Source organism: Jaculus jaculus, chromosome 5 (genome assembly GCF_020740685.1).
Source record: "Jaculus jaculus isolate mJacJac1 chromosome 5, mJacJac1.mat.Y.cur, whole genome shotgun sequence".
Taxonomy (NCBI): Eukaryota; Metazoa; Chordata; class Mammalia; order Rodentia; family Dipodidae; genus Jaculus; species Jaculus jaculus.
Window position 1 is genome coordinate 54,496,433 of NC_059106.1, and position 20,701 is coordinate 54,517,133.

General features: G+C 41.8%; 1 protein-coding gene across 1 annotated transcript in view; it reads right to left on the reverse strand.

Moving 5' to 3' along the window:
* The window catches only part of Usp48 (ubiquitin specific peptidase 48), a 90,062-nt gene that overhangs the window by 54,356 nt on the left and 15,005 nt on the right, over nt 1–20,701 (reverse strand). The window contains exons 2-7 of the mRNA XM_045149089.1: nt 20,311–20,419; nt 16,216–16,349; nt 12,957–13,039; nt 9,886–10,065; nt 5,696–5,821; nt 3,750–3,899 (exon numbers count right to left, since the gene is read on the reverse strand). Coding sequence (XP_045005024.1) covers nt 3,750–3,899; nt 5,696–5,821; nt 9,886–10,065; nt 12,957–13,039; nt 16,216–16,349; nt 20,311–20,419 — 782 coding nt within the window. The remainder of the gene's footprint in view (nt 1–3,749; nt 3,900–5,695; nt 5,822–9,885; nt 10,066–12,956; nt 13,040–16,215; nt 16,350–20,310; nt 20,420–20,701) is intronic.

Below are 20,701 nucleotides of genomic sequence, written 5' to 3' on the forward strand. Positions count from 1 at the left end.
GGCCACCCCGAGAGTACATAGTGAATTCCAGGTCAGCCTGGTCTAGAGTGAGACCCTACTTGGGGAGAGGGGTGTGCACCAACACAGCCAATACAGATAGATTTTGTGAACACAAATGTTCTTTGTGTTTCATTGGCAATACAAACCCATGATCATTTTGCATCAAGTAATTTCCAGTGTGGAAAATTTACTGCAAATGAAAAAATGGTAAAAATGTATAAAAAATCTTTGGATCTAACTCTAGGTATATACTCAAGGATATTTTCCTTTTAAAGCCAGAAAATCCTTTGCTCTTGCATACATTACAAGAAACTGTAAATAAACTTTGGAAAATAGACTTCTAGGTCCTGGTTACTTCCAATAGAGGCATATAAATTTAGAGAAGTGAATTTAGAGTTAACCTCCAAATTGGTTTGTAGTAAATAAAGGTCAGTAATTCATTAAGATACCTCCAAGCCTTGAATGAAGTCCAATAGGTCACAAAGAAGGATTTGAACCAGATTAAGCAACAGTTGAGAGTGACTTTTTTTTTGTTTTTTTTTTTTTTTTGGTTTTTCGAGGTAGGGTCTCACTCTGGTCCAGGCTGACCTGGAATTAACTCTGTCATCTCAGGGTGGCCTTGAACTCATGGCAATCCTCCTACCTCTGCCTCCCGAGTGCTGGGATTAAAGGCGTGCGCCACCATGCCCGGCTGAGAGTGACTTTTTTCCTTTGTGTTCTAAGTACTGAAACAAGAGCCTTTCCATGCCAAGCATGCGCTCTATAATTGAGCTACACTGCCAGCACTTGAAAAGAATTTCTCAAAGAAATCACCAGTGAAGATACTCAACAGTGGACACTGCAAGCCTTATATTTTGCCAGTCAGGCCAAATGAGCCAATGGGTGCAATAGTGGCACGTCAGTCATGGAGGAAACCAAATGCCCTCTAATTGGACTGGAGGCCTGCTCCATGGGAGGGAATACATCCCTGATACTGAAAACCTAAAACAGGGGTAGTCTTGAGCCCTTGAGGTGTAACGTCTGCTACTGTCTGGCTAAATGTATATACTATACTCATCAAACTACTCAGTAAGCACTTTTCTTAATGTTCATACTCATATATTAATGCTACTCTCACTTTTTCGTTAAAGAAGCTTCTTTTCAGTTGGCAGTGACCTTGGAATGACTCAGAAAGCATCATAGTGTTGGGAAGAAGTGACAGAGGAATGCTCAGCACTGCAATATCTCTATCACACCTTCCAAGGCTCAAGGTCCATTGCGAAAGAGATGGCAGAAAGAATGTAAGAGCAAAAGGATGGGTAGGACTTACAACATGCTCCTCCAGACACAAACTGGCCTGGATATCCATGACCTCACAGTGCCTGACACTACCTATACAAGACCATCATAATAGGAGGAAAAGATCATGACATCAAAATAAGAGAGACTGAGATGGGGAGGCGATATGATGGAGAATGGAGTTTCAAAGGGGTAAGTGGGAGGAGGAAGGGCATCACCATGGGGATATTGTTTACAATCATGGAAGTTGTTAATAAAAAATTAATTAATTAAAAAAAGAACTTCTCAAAACTTGTCATACAGGTTTAGCGATTTATAGTTATCTTTACCTTAAAATTATAGCAGTAATGGAAAATTAGAATAAGTAAGGCAAATCCTTAATTATGCTTGTATGCTTAATTTGTCAAGACAAAACTTTCTTTTGTATAATAGGAGATGAGGCTAGGTGAATTTGTACCTAAGATATGTCAAACATAATTCTGTGTTGTAACCAAAAGCATTTCACCCTTTAAAATGCTCATTTATTTAAAAAACAGAAGGTGAATTAGAATAAACATGAATAGTGACACGGATGAGCTGCATTACAGGGAAGCCATAAAGCTTCCCCCCCCCCCCAGATTAACATCTGACATTGAATTTCAAGCTAATCTTATATATCAAAAATTGTATTTAGGGGCCTGGAGAGATGGCTTAGTGGCTAAGCGTTTGCCTGTATAGCCTAAGGATCCCTGTTTGAGGCTCGATTTCCCAGGACCCACATAAACTATATACACAAAGTGGCACCTGCATCTGGAGTTCGTTTGCAGCGGCTGGAGGCCCTAGTGTGCCCATTCTCCCTATCTGCCTCTTTCTCTGTCACACTCAAATAAATAAATAAAAATAAACAAAAAATTTTTTAATTATATTTGAGGGGGAGAGATAGCTTAGTGGTTAAGGTGTTTGCCTGCAAAGCCAAAGGATCCCAGTTTAATTTTACAGGACCCAGTTAAACCAGATGCACAAGGAAGTGTATACATCTGGATTTCGTTTGCAGAGGCTGGAGGCTCTGGTGCACCCATTCTCATACTTCCTCTCTCAAATAAATATTATATTTTTAAAAACATGCTGGGCGGGAAGCACTCGGGAAGCAGAGGCAGGAGGATCGCTGTGAGTTCAAGGCCACCCTGAGACTATAGAGTTAATTCCAGGTCAGCCTGGGCCAGAGTGAGACCCTACCTTGAAAAACAAAACAAACAAAAAATATATTTAGGGGCTGCAGAGATGGCTTAGCACTTAAGGCACATGCCTATGAAGCCTAAGGACCCTGGTTCAATTCCTTCGGTCCCACGTAAGACAGATGCACATGGTGGTGCATGCATGTGCAGTCTGTCTGCAGTGGCTAGAGGCCCTAGCACACCCATTCTTACACACACTCTCTCTCCTTCTGCCTCTAAAAAACAAATAAATAAATACAATAATAAAATCTTCTTTAAAAAAATTGTATTTAGGGGCTGGAGGGAGGGCTTAGCGGTTAAGGTACTTGTCTGCAAAGCCAAAGGATCCAGGTTCGACTCCCCAGGACCCACATAAGCCAGATGCACAAGGGGGCACATGTGTCCAGAGTTCGTTTGCAGTGGCTGGGGGTTCTGAACACCCATTCGCTATCTGCCTTGCTCTATCCTTCTCTCTCTAATAAATTAAAAAAAAAAAAAATTTTTAAATTTTCAATTGTATTTAGGACCAGCCGTGATGGTGCACACTTTTTATCCCAGCACTTGGGAGGCAGAGATAAGAGGATTGCCATGAGTTTGAGGCACCCTAGGACTGCACAGTGAATTCCACGTCAGCCTGGGCGCCAGAGTGAGAACCTACCTCGAAAAACAAAAAAAAGAAAAGAAATAAAGAAGACAATTTCTATTTATACTGAGCTGGACAGATGGCTTAGCAGTTAAAACGTTTGCCTGCAAAGCCTAATGAGCCATGTTTAAGTCCCCAGTACCCATGTAATCCAGATGTACAAGATGGAGCATGCATCTGATCTGGAGTTCCTTTGCAGTGACTGGAGGCCCTGGAGAGCTCATTCTCTATCTGCCTGTTTCTCCTATCTCAAATAAATAAAATATTTTGAAAAAAAATTGTATCTATGTAATTCATAAAATGAAAATGTTAACATTTGCAGTGATCTAATCAGGTATATCTTGAAAACCCATCAGTATCTCATATAGGAGAAAAACCTTTAAGAATTACACATGAAGAATGCTGACCCAGGCTCTGTGAACAGCTCCCCATTTTCAAAAGTAACTGATCATTATATGGAACACTATGTATCCAGTCATTGCCAGTTTGCATAGTAATGTTATAACATATAAACTGGCTCCTCAGAGTAGGAAGAAGTTTGTACAAAAGACATTGCTATGACAACAAGAAAACAAAAAGAAACAAAACTCCAAGCATTAAATGGCAATAACGTTGTCCTAGAATATCTTACAGACCAGCTCCAGCAGGTAACCTTTGGTACAGCTCCTTCACCTCCTCGTGTTTTGCTTTTCCTTTATCCACACTTTGCTTGCGCATCTCGGCCATTTCAATACACCACTCCTCAAATTTGGAATTATCTCGATCTACCAGCTCTTGCAGAAAAGCTATTCAAAACAGAAAGACAAAACACAACTTTAGGGCTGGAGAAATGGCTTAGTGATTAAGGCATTTGCCTGCAAAGCCAAAGGACCCAGGTTCGATGACCCAGGTTTGATTCCCCAGGACTCATGTAAGCCAGATGCACAAGATAGCACTAGTGTATAGAGTTCATTTACAGCGGCTGGAGGCCCTAGTGCACCTATTCTCTATCTGGCCTCCCATCTCTCAAATAAAACAATAAAAATATTTTTTAAAAAACCATGTTTCCGGCTGAGAGATGATCGCTTAGCGATAAAGGTGCTTGCATACAAAGCCTACAATCCCAGGCTCAATACCACAGCCACTCAAAGCTGGACACACATTTGTTTGCAGATGCAAGAGACCCTGGTCAGCCCCATAAAAACAAGTAAATAAACTTTGAAAGAAAAAAACAAATTATAGCCAGGTGTGGTGGTGCTCATCTTTAATCCCAGCACTCGGGAGGCAGACGTAGGAGGATCACTGTGAGTTCAAGTCCACCCTGAGATTACACAGTGAATTCCAGGTCAGCCTAGGCTAGAATGAGACCATATGTTGAAAAACAAAGCAAACAACAATACACACACACACACACACACACAAAAATTACTGGGCTGGAGAGAAGGTATTTGCATGCAAAGCCTAAGGATTCAGGTTCAATTCCCCAGGACCACTTAAGCCAGATGCACAAAGTGGCACATGCATCTGGTATTCGTTTGCAGCAGCTGGGAGATTCCACTGTGCCCAATAAATTATTTTTTTAAAAAATGGGGGCTGGAGAGATGGTTTAGTGATTAAGGTGCTCACCTGTAAAGCCTAAGAACCCAGGCTCAATTCTCCAGGTCCCACGTTAGCCAGATGCACATTGTGGCACATGCATCTAAAATCTGAAGTTCATTTGCAATGGCTAGAGACTCCGGCACGTGCGCATGCGCGTGCGCGCGCACACACACACACACACACACTCTCTCTCTCTCTCTCTCTCTGCACCTGTCACCAATAAATAAATTAAAAAAAAAAAACACCTCATTTTCAAAGATAATCACAGTGCTTTCTATATATAAAGTACTGGTTAATACTTTTGTGGTAACTTCCTACTACTGATTGATCCTGTAGCTGGCAGAACCCACTGCTTTACCACCAGGCTGAGGAGACTAAAACAAAACTGACCCACTGAAGCTGGGTGTGTGGCGCGCACCTTTAATCCCCGGGAGGCGAAGGCAGAGGTAGGATGACTGCCATGAGTTCAAGCCATCCTGAGACTACCAAGTGAATTCCAGGTCAGCCTGGGCTACAGCAAGACCCTACCTTGAAAAAAAACTGACCTACTGAAATGGAGCTAGGTGATCCCTACCTACTTTTCCTTAACATCACCAGACATACAGAACCATGAAATGGATCGGAAGTCCCAGTCAGAATAGATGATGATACAGAATATGGATGAGCACCAGGTGATCTGAGGTATGTGGCTCTTTAAACTGAAGAAAACCATGTATGATCGTGATATGTTGTCTGTATTTATGAACAGTGTGAATACTTAAAAAGAAAGAAGGAAAAGAAAACTAAACTCCTTATTTGCCTTTTGAATTTGTCTTTCCCCAGGGTTACAGGCAAGGGGATAGTCCTTGTAACTCCTTCAGTTCAGAAGTTCAATACTTTATAAATCTGTGACCAGTATTTACTTGCACTAACATCTACCATATTTAAGAAACCTAACGTAATGAAATGATAGAGTATGGCATTCTAAGACATCTGGCTGATGTAATCCTGGAAAAGAAATTACCTGGAACCTGGACTGCCATGCCAGGCTTCTCATGGGTTTGTAGTCGATACACCAACATGTACGCATTTCGAGAGCAGTGAGTTCCTTTGCCACACTTGGGCTTACGTGTCTGTGACTTGGAAGGTTCTGCTGGAGTAAGGAAATTAAAGACAATTTAAGTAGACTGTCCATACTTTGCTTTCTTTGTGGGGTGGGGGAGGCCAGAAAAAATGATTTCTAAATTATACACCCAAGAACAAAGATTTAAAATATTAAAACAAAGAGTGCTTTCTTTTACATTTTTGAAAAATTGTACAGCTATTTCTAAATGCATATTTTTTTTTGGGGGGGGGTTCAAAGTAGGGTCTCACTCTAGCCCAGGCTGACCTGTAATTCACTATGTACTCACAGGCTGACCTCAAACTCACAGCAATCCTCCTACCTCAGCCACCCAAGTGCGGGAATTAAAGGTGTGTGCCACCATGCCTGGCCATATTTTCTAAAAATATTTTAATAATTTATTTATTTACAAGGATAAAGAGATAGAGAGATACCAAAACTGGGCACACCAGGGCCTCCACCTGCTTCAAATAAACTCAAGATGCATGCACCACTTTGTGCATTTAGCTCTACGTAGGTACTGGAGAATCAACTGGGCTTGTCAACCTTTGGAGACATGTGCCTTTAAGTGCTGAGCTATCTTTCCAGCCCCCATAATACTTATTTTTCTATAATTACTGACTGACAGTTATGTGCTAGGCAGACCTGTGGTGCTATGAATACTGGTGAGCGTGCTCTCGGACAGATTCCAGTGGGGGAAGAAAAAAGATAAATAATCACCATAAAGACAAGTGGCTTAAAGAAAAATAGTGATGAGGAATAGCAAATGAACAAAGAAAAACCTCACTTATCCACTGACTTCACAAATAGGAATATTTTGGGGGGGAGTGGGGTTGTTTCAAGGTAGGGTCTCGCTCTAGCCCAGACCTGGAATTCAATCGGTAGGCACATCTGGCTTGGAATATTCTTTTTTGGTTAGTTTATGTATTTGTGTGTGCATGTGCACGTGTAATCACATATGGATGCAACAGATTCTTGCCACTCACTGCAAATGAATGAATGTCTGGCTTCAAGTAGGTAGCTAAAGAATTAAACCTAGGCCAGCAGGCTTTGAAAGCAAGCCTATTTAACCACTAAACCATATATCCAGCCCTGACTGCACAAATAGAAAAACAAAAATAGTTTTGTTTTTTTGTTATTTTTTTAAGTAGAAAGATGTAGATGTAGATGTAATGTTGAAGGGGAACTCCACTTCTGGGAATTGTGAATGGCTACAGTTGACTGAAGATGGCTTGGGCTCTAGTAGCCTCTAGTGAAGTTGAGTCATGGCCAGCTGCTTATAACGCTTCTTTGTGGTTGGCTTCCCCATCAAACTCACCCGTTCTTTCAACCCTTGTTTATAACAGAATTGTAAGTTACTGCTGAACTTTCAGTAGGCAATCAATGAGTTGGGGACACTTTCAATCACAGGTATAAGCAGCCCCAGCATACTTGAACCCTAGAATCCAGCCTCATATGAGTCTCTACTCAGAAGCGTTTACTCATTCCCAATTGGATACTATTCTGTCTTATGAATAAGTCAGTCTGTTGTTTCTGTCTTTGCTATAATTTTGATTCCTATACAATAAAACTTGTTGAACCCCCCACAAAAATCTGGAGTATTGATGGAAGTGAAATTCGCTTCAGTCCTCCTAAAACTGAATAATAGCCACATGTACAAGACAGACGGAACAACCTTAACAAGACATTTAAGCCTATGATTCTGAAACTTCAATGTAAAGAACTCAAGGAAAGGGCAGGAGAGATCGCTTAGCAATTAAAGGGCTTTGCTTGCAAAGCCTGATGGCCCAGGTTCCAGTCCCCAATACTGACATAAAGACAGATGTACAAACTGGTGCACTTGTCTGGAGTTTGTTTGCGGTGGCAATAGGCCCTGGCATGCCCATATTATCACACTTTCTCTCTCAAATAAATAAATAAATAAAAACTTGATGGAAAATAAAGTAAAAACAACTCAAGTAAGACCACACATGGTGGTGCAGGCCTTTAAACCCCGCACTTGGGAGGCAGAAATAGAAGGATCCACTGTGAGTTCAACGCCAGCCTGGGCTAGAGCAAGACTCTGCCTCAAAAACAAAACCAGGGCTAAGGAGATGGCTTTGCAGTTAAGGCGCTTAGCCTGCAAAGCCAAAGGACCCAGGTTTCATTCCCCAGTACCCATGCAAAGTCAGATGCACAAGGTGGTACATGCATCTAGAATTTGCTTGCAGTAACTAAAGACCCTGGTATGTCCCCCTACCCCTATCTGCCTCTTTCACTCTCTCAAATAAAATGTAAAAACATGACAGGCTTGGTGGCACATGCCTTTAATCCCAGCACTCAGGAGGCAGAAAGAGGAGAATCACCATGAGTTCAAAGCCACCCTGAGACTACAAAGTGAATTCCAAGTCAGCCTCAGCTAGAGTGACAGCCTAGCTCAAGAAAACCCAAAAATATAAAAACAAAATCTAAAAAGAGCCCAAAAGAGAGAACTGCAGTAAAACCAACACAATCATTCTCAATTTTACAGTTATAGTTTCAGTTGCACGTGGTGGTGCACACCTTTAATTCAAGCACTTGGGAAGCAGAGATAGGAGGATTGCCATGAGTTAGAGGCCACCCTAAGACTACATAGTGAATTCCAGGTCAGACTCAACTAGAGCAAGACTCTACCTAGAAAAACCAAATAATAATAATAATAATAATAATGATGATGATGATGATGATGATGTTACATTTCAATATTGTTCCTACTAAAAATTAATATATACATATATATTTACTTATTATAGGCAAATACTTGCAATTGAGCTATATCCCCAGTGTTAAAAAGCTGTATTACAATTTTTAGTGTTGTGTCAGTATAACAAGTGAAAGATTATCAAAAATCTGTGCTATAGTTTGAAACTAAGTGTTCCCCTACCACCATAAGCTTGTGTTTTGAATGCTAATTCTCAGCCAGGGCCACTTGCAGGAAGATGTGAGACTTTTAGGAGGTATACCTAACAGGATGGACTCTCGTTTTTCAAAAAATTATTTATTTATTTGACAGAGAAAGAGGGAGAGAGGAAGGGGGAGAGAGAGAAAGAGAAAAAGAGAAAGAGTGGACACGCCAGGGCCTCCAGCCACTGCAAATGAACTCCAGATGCATGTGCCACCTTGTGCATCTGGCTAATATGAGTCCTGGGGAATTGAACCTGGGTCCTTTGGCTTTGCAGGCAAAGGCCTTAACCACTAAGCCTAGCCCTCAAAAATATTTTTTAAGCCTGGCATGGTGGCACATGCCTTTAATCCCAGCACTTGGGAGGCAGAGGTAGGAGGATCACCATGAGTTCGAGGCCACCCTGAGACTACATACTGAATTCCAGGTCTGCCTGGGCTAGAGTGAGCGCTATGGGGGATGGATATGTATATATATACACATAATTTTATATTTATTTGACAAAGATAAAGATAGAGGGAGGGGAGAGAATAGGCACGCCAGGGCCTTCAGCTGCTGCAAATGAGCTCCAGATGCAACACCATATGCATCTCCCAAACGTGGGGCCTGGAGAATTGAATCTGGGTCCTTTAACTTTGCAGGCAAGTACCTTAACCACTAAGCCATCTGTGGTGCTTTGATTTTGGTGGCCCCCATAAACTTAGGTGTTCTTAATGCTAGGTTCCCAGCTGATGGAGATTTAGGAATTAACACCTCCTGAAGGCAGTGTATTGTTGGGGAGCAGGCTTATGGGTGTTATAGCCAGTTTCCCCATGCCAGTGCTTGGCTGACTCTCCTGTTGCTACTGTCCACCTTATGTTGGCCAGGGGGTAATGTCCACCATCTGCTCATGCTATTGTTTTTCCTTGCCATCATGGAGCGTCCCCTGGAGTATATAGGTCAAAATAAACCAACCACAAGCAGCAGGTGATTTCTGCCAGCAATGCACACCTGACTGCAACACCATCTCCCCAGCCCAAAATATGTTTATTTGTTTTCTAAAGGAGGCAGTGATAAACAAAGATGTCCAATGATGTTAAGTATACATGATAAAGTTAACAATTTATCACAAATATTATCAGTAAAAAAAAAATTATATTTTAAAAGGGCACTCACAACTTAAAGGTTTTACCTAGATCTTCCTCAATCCCCAGTTGTAATTTCTTCCCTTCCATCTTTTCTATGTCTTCATCATTAAACTTATACCATTCACCAGACTGTGGGTCTTTCACATGGGCAATGTAGTGGCCGGAATAAGCACTTACTCCTCTGTGGATGAGGACTGCACTGAGCTCGTACACATAGGACCCACCTGAAAGGAAAAAAGAAAGTGGTGAAACAAGTATTCCCTTACAGCATTTCCTACAGCAGGAACACAAACATCTTTGACTACAATTCTTTTTTTTTGGGGGGGGGGGGGCGGTGGCTGGACACCAAGATAAGTTGTTGCTTTAGCGCAGGCTCACCTGGAATTCACTATGTAGTCTCAGTGAGTCATATAACTCACAGTGATCCTCCTACCTCAGCCTCCTGAGTGCTGGATTTAAAGATGCATGCACTCGCTGACTACAATTCTTTATTCACCTGAGAGAACCCCAAACACCTCACCTAGAGACAAAATGAAGTGGTGAACTCCTATAACCCCCATAGGGAAAAGATCATTATGAGTTCAAGACTACCAAAGGCTACACATATAGCAAGTCTGAGGCAAAACTGGGCTATATAAAAAAATTGAGAGTTGGGTGTAGAGGCAAGGGCCTTTAATCCCAGCAAATCAGAGGCAGAGTAGGAGGATCACCATTAGTTTGAGGCCATTCTGAGACTACAGAATGAATTCCAGGTCAGCCTGGGCTAAAGTGAAACCCTACCTTGAGGGGGGGGGGACCTGAGAAGGGCTGGAGAGATGGCTTAGGGGTTAAGGGGCTTACCTGAAAAGCCAAAGGACTCAGGTTCAACTCTCCAGGACTCATGTAAGCCAGATGCACAAGGTGGCACATGCATCGGGAGTTCATTTGTAGTGGCTGGAGGACTTGGCGGTCACATTATCTTTCTCTCTCTCCCTCCCTCTCTCTCTTTCTCACTAACTGCCTATTTCTGTCTCTCTCTCTCTCAAATAAAGAAAAAAAATTAAGCCTGAGAAATTATATATTAGTGATTAATGAATATTAATATTTCATTTTCTAATTTTTTATTCTTTTAACTTTTATTTATTTGGGAGACAGAAAGAGAAAGAGAGTGGGCATGCTAGGGCCTTCCAGCCACTGCAAATAAACACCAGATGCATGTGCCACCTTGTGCACCTGGCTTAATGTGGGTCCTAGATCCTTTGGTTTTACAAGCAAGTGCCTTAACTGCTAAGCCATCTCTCCAGCCCTCATTTTCTAAATTTTAATAAAGTATACTAGAATAAATTATTTCTTCTAGAACTTTCACCCTTCATAATAATTACTACTTTAGGCTTAAGCTTTTTGGAAGACTTTTCCAAAATTTAAGATTGTATATTTCTTGTTCTGTGTTTGGATTGCTTTGTGACAGTAGTCACCTGGTATGGAATTTACTAAATATAAAGAAGTAAGTGAATGAGGTGGAGAGATAGTTCAGCAGTTAAGGTGCTTGCCTGCAAAGCCTAACAACCTAAGCTGGATACCCCAGTACCCACATAATGCCAGATGCACAAAGTAATACATACATCTGGAGTTCACCTGCAGCCACTGGAGGCCCTGATGTGTCCATTCTTTCTGTTCTCTTGCAAATTAATTAATTAAATTTAAAAGAAAAAAAGAAGTGGAAGCCACATCTGTACTCCCAGCACTTGGAGTTCATTTGCAATGGCAGGAGGTCCTGGTGCACCCGTACTCATATTCTCTCTCTCCCTCTCTCTCTGTATGCATGTCTGCCTCTTTCTTTCTCAAATAAATATCTTTAAAACTTTTTCTTACCACATTGTCATTCCTGTACATAATCTAACTCGTCAATTAATTATACCCATTAACTGAAAAATTGTGGTAGCATGGGCAGAACAAATGGCCTGGAGATTAAGGCGCTTGCCTGCAAAGCCAAAAAACCTAGGTTCAATTCTCCACGACCCACATAAGCCAGATGCCCAAGGTGGCACATGCATCTGGAGTTCATCTGCAGTGGCTACAGGCCCAGGCACGGCTATTGTCTTTCCCTCCCCTCTTCCCTTTTCTTGTCTCTCTCTCTCTCAAATAAATAAAAATAGAAATAAACTGTGGTAGCTTTAAAATCCCGAAGAAATATCAAACAAGTTACAGTTAGATAACAGCCTGATCAAGAGAGAGAGAATGTGGTGGGGGCTGCAGAGATGGCTTAGTGGTTAAGACACTTGCCTGCGAAGCCTAAGGACCCATGCTCAACTCTCCAGATTCAACATAAACCAGACACACAAAGGTGAGGCAAGCACAAGGTCACACATGTCACTAGGTGGCCCAAGCGTCAGGAGTTTGATTGTAGTGGCTGAGGCTCTGGCATGCCAATTCTCTCTCTAAAAGAAGCGAGGTGGTGGCACATGCCTTTAATCCCAGCACTTGGGAGGCAGAGATAGTATTGCAATCAGTTCAAGGCCACCCTGAGACTACATAGAGAATTCTAGGTCAGCCTAATCTAGAAAGAAACCCTACCTTGAAAAACATACATACATACACACACACACACACACACACACACACAAACGAAAGCATGGTGGTTTGCAATTCTCTCACATGGACTGTAACAGAACTGGTCTTAGGCTGGCCTCAAACTCACATAGACGCTCCTACCTCTGACTCTTGGATTAAAGGCATGTGCCACCATGCCAGGGGCTGTTTTGTAACATATTATGTTATTAATTACAGTCAGCTTTCACAGGCTTACTATTTGAAGTGAAGCAAAACCTAAGGACCTGTTTGCTTCCCCAGGCCCCACATAAGCCAGACACACAAGGTGACACAATTACAAGGTCACAAATGTGCATAAGGTGGCACACAAGCCTAGAGTTCGACTGCAGTGGCTACAAGGCTCTAGCATACCAATTTTCTCTCTCTCTCTCTCTCTCTCTCTCTCTCTCTCTCTCTCTCTCTCTCATTCAAAAACAAGTCAGCCTTTGTGCCCTGCATTTGCAAATGCAATGACCAAGCAACTGCAACTGTGCTCACTACATGTCAGTCTCCAGGAATAACTTTTACTGATCGGTGAAAACATTACCTTTGTGTTCCACATAAGGCTCCATATCCAAACTTTCTGAGAAGCCAATGTAGGTGTTCAGCTTCTTCTTATGTCCAGTTTGCCTAGCCAAGAAGAAAGTTACAATGTGATCATCAAAACAACCAGGATAAACAACGTATAGCTTCTATAGTCTACTGTAACCAATGCTATAGTGGCTAAAATTCACCTAGAAATCTATATATACAGGCAAACAAGTTAAAAACCCAATGTACTGATACTAGGAGTAGATTTCAGGCACAAGTGTAAGGGCTGATCTGCCTTGCTCTTCATTATAAGACAAAAGTTGCATTCCATGAAGAGGGGGTATCATAATGACTAAACTATTAACTCAAGATATCTGATCATACAAAATATCATGGAATTGGAACCAAGGATGGTGGCACACACCCTTAATTCCAGCACTCCAGAGGCAGTAGGAGGAGGACACTGTGAGTTCAAGGTCACCCTGAAACTACAGTGAATTCCAGGTCAGCCTGGGCTAGAGCAAGACCTTACCTTGATAAACAAATTATCAAGGAATTAAATCCATTATGGATTTTTAAAAAATATTTTATTTGAGGACTGGAGAGATGGCTAAATGGTTAAGGCATTTGCCCGCAAAGCCAAAGGACCCAGGTTCCATTTCCCAGTACCCACATAAATCAGGTGGACAAGGTGGCACATGCATATGGAGTTCATTTGCAGCAGCTCAAAGCCCAAAGCACCATTCTCTCTATCTCTTTCTCTCAAATAAAAAAATAAAATAAATATTTTAAAAATGTATTTATTTGCTAGCAGAGAAAGGGATGGAGAGTAATTAACTAAGAATGAGAGAGAAGGAATGGGCATGCCAGGGCCTCTAACCACTGCAAACAAACTCCAGATACATATGCCACTTTGTGCAGCTGTCTTTATAAGGCCAGATGCATGAAGTACACACAAGTCTGGAGTTCGTTTGTAGCAGCAAGAGGCCCTGGCACACCCATACTCACTCTGCCTCTCTCAAATAGATAAACAAAAATATTTTAGGGCCGGAGAGATGGCTTAGCGGTTAAGGCACTTTCCTGCAAAGCCTAAGGACCCGGGTTTAATTCTCTAGGTTCCATGTAAGCCAGATGCACGAGGTGGCACATGCGTCTAGAGTTCATTTGTAGTGGCTAGAGGCCCTGACACATGCATTCTCACTCTCCATCACTCTCCCTCTCTCTGTCTCAGATAAATAAGAATAGCAAAAAGCATTTTAAAATATAAAATACGTGCTGATGAGATAGCTCAGCACTGAAGGTGCTTGCCTGCAAAGCTTAACCACCTAGGTTTGATTACCCAATACCCATGGATATGACATCAGCTGCTCAAAGCACAGCGTGCATCTGGAGTTCGTCTGTAATGGCTACAGGCCCCAACGTGCCTATGTTCTCATTTACTCTCTCCCTAACCCCCCTCTGTTTACAATTAAGTTTTTTTAATTAAAAAAGCTGGTTGTGGTGGCACACAACTTTAATCTCAGAACTGAGGAGGCAAAGGTAGGAGGATTGGTGTGAATTCAAGGTCACCCAGAAATTACATAGTGAATTCCAGGTCAGCCTGGACTAGAGAGGGAGAAATCCTACCTTAAAAACAAAAAAAAGAAATGAAGGAATTAAAAATATGTAAAATAGGGCTGGAGAGATGGCTTAGCGGTTAAGCGCTTGCCTGTGAAGCCAAAGGACCCCGGTTCGAGGCTCGGTTCCCCAGGTCCCACGTTAGCCAGATGCACAAGGGGGCGCACACGTCTGGAGTTCATTTGCAGTGGCTGGAAGCCCTGGCGCGCCCATTCTCTCTCTCTCCCTCTATCTGTCTTTCTCTCTATGTCTGTCGCTCTCAAATAAATAAATAAAAATAATGAACAAAAAAAATTTTTTTAAAAATATGTAAAATATAGGACTGCAGAGATGGCTTGGTGGTTAAAGGCACTTGCTTGCAAAGCCTAGGTTTAATTCTCCAGTACCCATATAAAGCCAGACACTAAACACAAATTGGCACATTTACAATGGCTGAAAGCCTTGGCGTACCTATTCATTCTAGCTCTAATAAATAAAATTTTTTTTCAAGCTTTATTGGTTTTTCACAAATTTGCGGTTGGTAGGAAATAACATGCATTTCTTTTTTTTTTTTAATACTTTATTTTTATTTATTTTTTGACAGAGAAAGAGGAGAGAGAGGATGGGCAATCCAGGGCTTCCAGCCACTGTAAACAAACTCCAGACACATGTGCCCCTTTGTGCATCTGGCTAATATGTGTCCTGGAGATTCGAACCTGGGTCCTTTGGCTTTGCAGGCAGACGCCTTAACTGCTAAGCCATCCCTCCAAGCCCTAAATATTTTTTTAAATAAATCAAGGACTGGAGAGATGGCTTAGTGGTTAAGGTGCCTGCCTGCAAAACCTAAGGATCCATCCGAGTTCAACTCTCCAGATTCTATGTAAGTCAGACACACAAAGGTGAGACAAGTGCAAGGTTGCACACGCCCACTAGGTGGTACAAGCATCTGGAGTTCAACTTCAGTGGCAGAGGGCCTGGCATGCCAATTCTCTCTCTCTAAAAAACAAACAAATAAAAACAACAAAAAAAATAATCCAGGCATGGTGGTGCACACCTTTAATCTCGGCAGCCGGGATGCATAGGTAGGAGGATCGCCAAGAGACTGAGGCCTCCCTGAGACTACACAGTGAATTCCAGGTCAGCACGAGCTACAGTGAGACCCCAATTTGAAAAATCAAAATTAAATAAACAAAGTATGTACATGGCTTTTGCAGCTCTCACTGATACTTAGCTTACGAATTTTACTGTATGACCTTGAGATAACGACATTTTAAAAATCAAAGGCTCAATCTTGACCTTTGTAAAATCTACAGTGTTATGTTATATTTTGTAGCTCATGCTTGTAATTCCAGCACTCAGGAGGCTGTGGTGGGTGAATCACCAGGACTTCAAAAGCAGCCGGTGAGTCTTTGCCTCAGTAAACAACAAAAGAGAAATTCCACTGACATGGGAATGCTACCTCTGTTCTTCCCCACAGAACTTATAAGGCATACAAAGAACTGCCCACTTTTAGGCCTACCAATATGAAAAGTAAGAAAAATGTACTTGATATATCACCAAGTTATCTCAACCTTGGAAACGCAGGCCCTACAAATTATAAATTACATTAAATGACATTATCATCTATCTGTGATGAACCACAATGAATAAGACAGCTTACTACGTGGTTATTTATTTACCTGTCGAAGACAAAACGCATTAGCTGCAAGTTTAGAGTGCAAGGAAGGCTCAGAAGTCGAATCTTTCTGGTGGCATTCTGTTTGCTTTGACAATTCTCACAAAAGTATCGGTTGTCTCCTTCTAATTTTTCTTCCTGATCAAGGATAAAGAAAATGAGTTTATAAAAGTTAAAGGGAAGCGGGCTATGGTGGCACACACCTTTAATCTCAGCACTTGAGAGGCAGAGGTAGGAGGACTGCCATGAGTTCAAGGCCACCCCGAGATTACACAGCAAATTCCAGGTCAACCTGAGCTAGAGCGAGACCCTACCTCAATAATACAAAACTAATAATAAAAGTCAAAGGTGATGGGAGGATTTAAAGCTAACAATAAGACCTCTGATGTAAGGGATGATTTTAGTCCATAGTTCCCATTTCAATGTTTAAAATCAAGGGCTGATGAGATGGCTTAGTAGGTTAAGGTGCCTGCCTGCAAAATCAAAGGACCCAGCTTCGATTCCCCAGTATCCATGTAAAGCTGGATGCACAAGATGGCCCATACATCTGGAGTTTTCAGTGGCTAGAGAGGCCATGGTGTGCCCATGCTCTATCAGCCTCTTTCTTTCTATCATGAATGAATGAACAAATTAAAACATTTTTAAAAACCAAGCCATGGGCTGGAGAGATGGCTTAGCAGTTAAGTGCTTGCCTATGAAGCCTAAAGACCATGGCTTGAGGCTCGATTTCCCAGGACTCACTTAGCCAGATGCACAAGGGGGCGCACACATCTGGAGTTTGTTTGCAGTGGCTGGAAGCCCTGGCGTGCCCATTCTCTCTCTCTCTCTCTCTGTCGCTCTTAAATAAACAAAATAAATTAAAAAAAAAACCAAGCCACTATAAATAACCAAATAGGATTAACAGGCAATGATTAGTGGACATTATCAATTTATATACAATGATATTTAAAATTAATGCTAGGAATGTGGGAGGGGATTATGATCAGGGCACATTGTGGGGAGGGAGGGAGGGAAGGAATGGGGGGAAAAAAACAGCTTCCCCCTGACATGCACCATGTGGTTGCTGGCACTCCCAAGACCTGCAGTGTTCTGCACCCACCAATTTTTTTTTCAATTTCTATGTCTTTTTATTGATGTATTTACAAGAGATGAGGGGAAGAAAGAGAGAATATGAATATGTATGCATCAGGGCCTCTGGCCTCTAGCCACTGCAAATGAACTCCAGGCACATGCACCACCATATACATCTGGCTTACACGGGTTCTAGGGAGCCAAACCTGAGTCCTTAGGTTTCATAGGCAAGCACCTTAACCACTAGACCATCACTCCAGCGCAAGCCCCTCCCCCCCAATCATTATTTTGACATGGAAGATGGAGGAAGACAAAAAAAAATGAAATGAGACATCAAAAAAAGGAAGGGGAGCTGGAGAGATGGCTTATTGGTTAAGGTGCTTGCCTGCACAGCCAAACAACCACTGTTCAACTCCCCAGGGCCCACGTACGCCAGATACACAAGGTGGTATATGTGTCTGGAGTTCATTTGCAGTGGCTGAAGGCCTTGGCGCGTCCATTCTCCCTCTCTCTGTGTGTCTCTCTCTCAAGTAAGTAAGTAAGTAAGTAAGTAAATAAATAGGAAGGAACTACTTGTTAAGAGGGTCCTCAGTGGAATGGAAATTGGGAAGGAGGCACAAAAGAGGGTAATGGGATGGAAATACAATCAAATTATGATATTGTTTATATACTAAAAGTTCTCAATAGTAGAATGTTATTAAAAATAATTAAATTAGGCTGCCAGGCATGGTGGCTCACGCCTTTAATCCAGCACTCAGGAGGCAGAGGTAGGAGAATTACCATAAGTTCGAGGCCACCCTGAGACTACATAGAGAATTCCAGGACAGCCTGAGCTACAGTGAGACCTTACCTTGAAAAAAATCAACCCCCCCCAAAAAAAATTAAATTGGGGGCTGAGGTAGGAGCACATTGTCATGAGTTTAAGGTTAACTTGAATTAAGGAGTTCTAGGTCAGCCTCAAAAAGCAAGAAGAGAAAAATATAAACCAAACACTACTCATTACCTCTGCAGTTAACCCCCATCCCAGGCAACCATGCATCCTGTCTGTACTACAGACACCCTTCAACCTTTTATCAAGACAGCACCTACAGGTATCCTGTGGAAATATGCTCCTGTGCTTGTAACTCCAGTGGCCCTTTGATCTCAGAGCAGAAGTCTCTCTTCTGACTAGGCCTCTGCCTAGTTTTCTCACTCTCCCTTTGCTCATGGTGAGAAGTCACAAGAAGGCGGCCCTCCTGTTCCCAAATCACAGGCACCATCCCATCCCAGCCCTGTTCTCTGCTCCAGCAGCCGAGATTTCTCACCCGGCTTATCCTTTCACTTGTGATTATTTTCATTTCAAATCACAACAACCCTGGGACTTGTCATTTTGTCCATCCCTCCCTCACTAGCCTCCATCCTGTTTTATTCTTCTCAAAATAATGTACTGTGGTTGACTTATATTTTCCCAGGACCCAAACCAATGCACTTTAAGCTCCATCAAGGCAGATTATTTTTGTTTGTTCAATATTCTCTCCCAACAACTGAAGCAGAGCTTGGGAACAAAGTAAGCTCTTGAGAAGTGTTTAGCTGAATAAAAGGAATAGATGGCTGTCATTTCAGGCATGTTCATGCATGCTTTAGAATACTGTGAAAGCACAAAAATACTTTATAACAGGAAGTTATATAATAAACTTCTCTGGTATGCTTAGTCTGTTCTTAGCTGATAACAAAGGTTTCCTCTCAGAGGTTTCCGCCAAGAGTGAAAGGGAACCACTTCCATATTCTCCATACAAATCTAAATGTGCACAAAGTAGAATTACAAGGTTGAGACTGAAGAATGCCCACACTGAGGTTGCAAATATCTGTATTTAATGTAGTCTAGTTCTTGTGTGGCAAAGGAAATGGACTTTATGGTAACACAGCCCAGACCTTCTATTTTAAAGAAGATTTATTTCAGGCTGGGCATGGTGGTGCACACCTTTAGTCCCATAGTCCCAGCACATATTCAGGAAGCAGAGGCAGAAAAACCACCATGAGTTCAAGGCCACCCTGAGACTACATAGCTAATTCCAGGTCAGCCTGTGCTAAAAAAAAAAAAAAAAGGGGGGGGGGGAGGCTGGAGAGATGACTTAGCAATTAAGGCACTTGCCTGCAAAGCCAAAGGACCCAGGTTCAATTCCCCATGACCCATGTAAGCCAGATGCAAAAGGTGACCCACGTGTCTAGAGTCCATTTGCAGTGGCTGGATGCTCTGACATGCCCATTTTCTCTCTCTCTTATATATGAATAAAAATAAATTTTTTAAAAAAAGATTTATTTGAGAAAGAAAAAATAGACAAATTAGGACTCCTGTCACTGCAAAAGAACTCGACATATGCATCACTGTGCATATGGTTTTAGTTGTGTAATGGGATACTGAATGTGGGCCATGGGGATTTAGTGCCTTTAACCACTGAGTCCTCTTTCCAGTCCCAGATTTTCCTACATATTGTCATGCTTGCAACCATACACATTCATAATTTTGCAGATAACAAAGCATATGAAACCAAAACATGCTCTTAGATACAAGCTGCTTTGAAATTTTATAAAGTTTCTTTTGGATTCTTAAACCAATACTTCTTACATGGAGAAATCTCTTATCATGGATCTATTTATTAATCAAAATACCATTCAAGGGGCAGGAAAATGGTCTGGTGAAGGAGCATTTGTTGCATGTGCATGAAGACCTGACTTCCATCTCTAGCACTTACATGCCTCCAACCCCAGTGCTAAAGGGGCATCACTAGGGCTCATGTGTCAACCAGTTCAACCCCAACCCCCCCCCAAAGGATACCAAGTTCAGTGAGTAATTCTGTCTCAAGGATATAAGGCTGAAGAGCAACAGAGGACACCAACATCCTCTTCAGGCCTCTGCACATGGGTATGCAGGGTGCTCACCTACATAAACATGTGTATACATGTACCATACACACCAAACAAACAAAGAGTCATTTATAACATCACTAAAGCATCACTAGGCAGAAGAATCATGTACATACGTGCATACCTTCAAAAATTCTGAGATACAATCTGTTAGCTGCTTGTGGCCTTGGATATTTAACTCAAGTTCATAGAACTTTGATAAGAGCTTGGACTCTCGGCCACAGTGATTGCAACTACAATAAAAAAAGAACAATAAAATGAAGATCAGAGTAAGAAAAGCAATAAAGTGTCATTGTTTCCACATCCTAGATGCCAGAGGACACATTTACAACCTGATTAATTCTGTCAAGAGAAATTATACTACATGAATTATAACTAAAATAAAAACAGAAAGTGACTGGGAGTTCAGCTATTTTATGAGTAGGAAATTTCAAAGGCATATTGTACTCTATTTGGTTTTCTAGACAGTTCCAATTTAATCCTTCCAACTCAAACCACACAACAATCAAACAAGG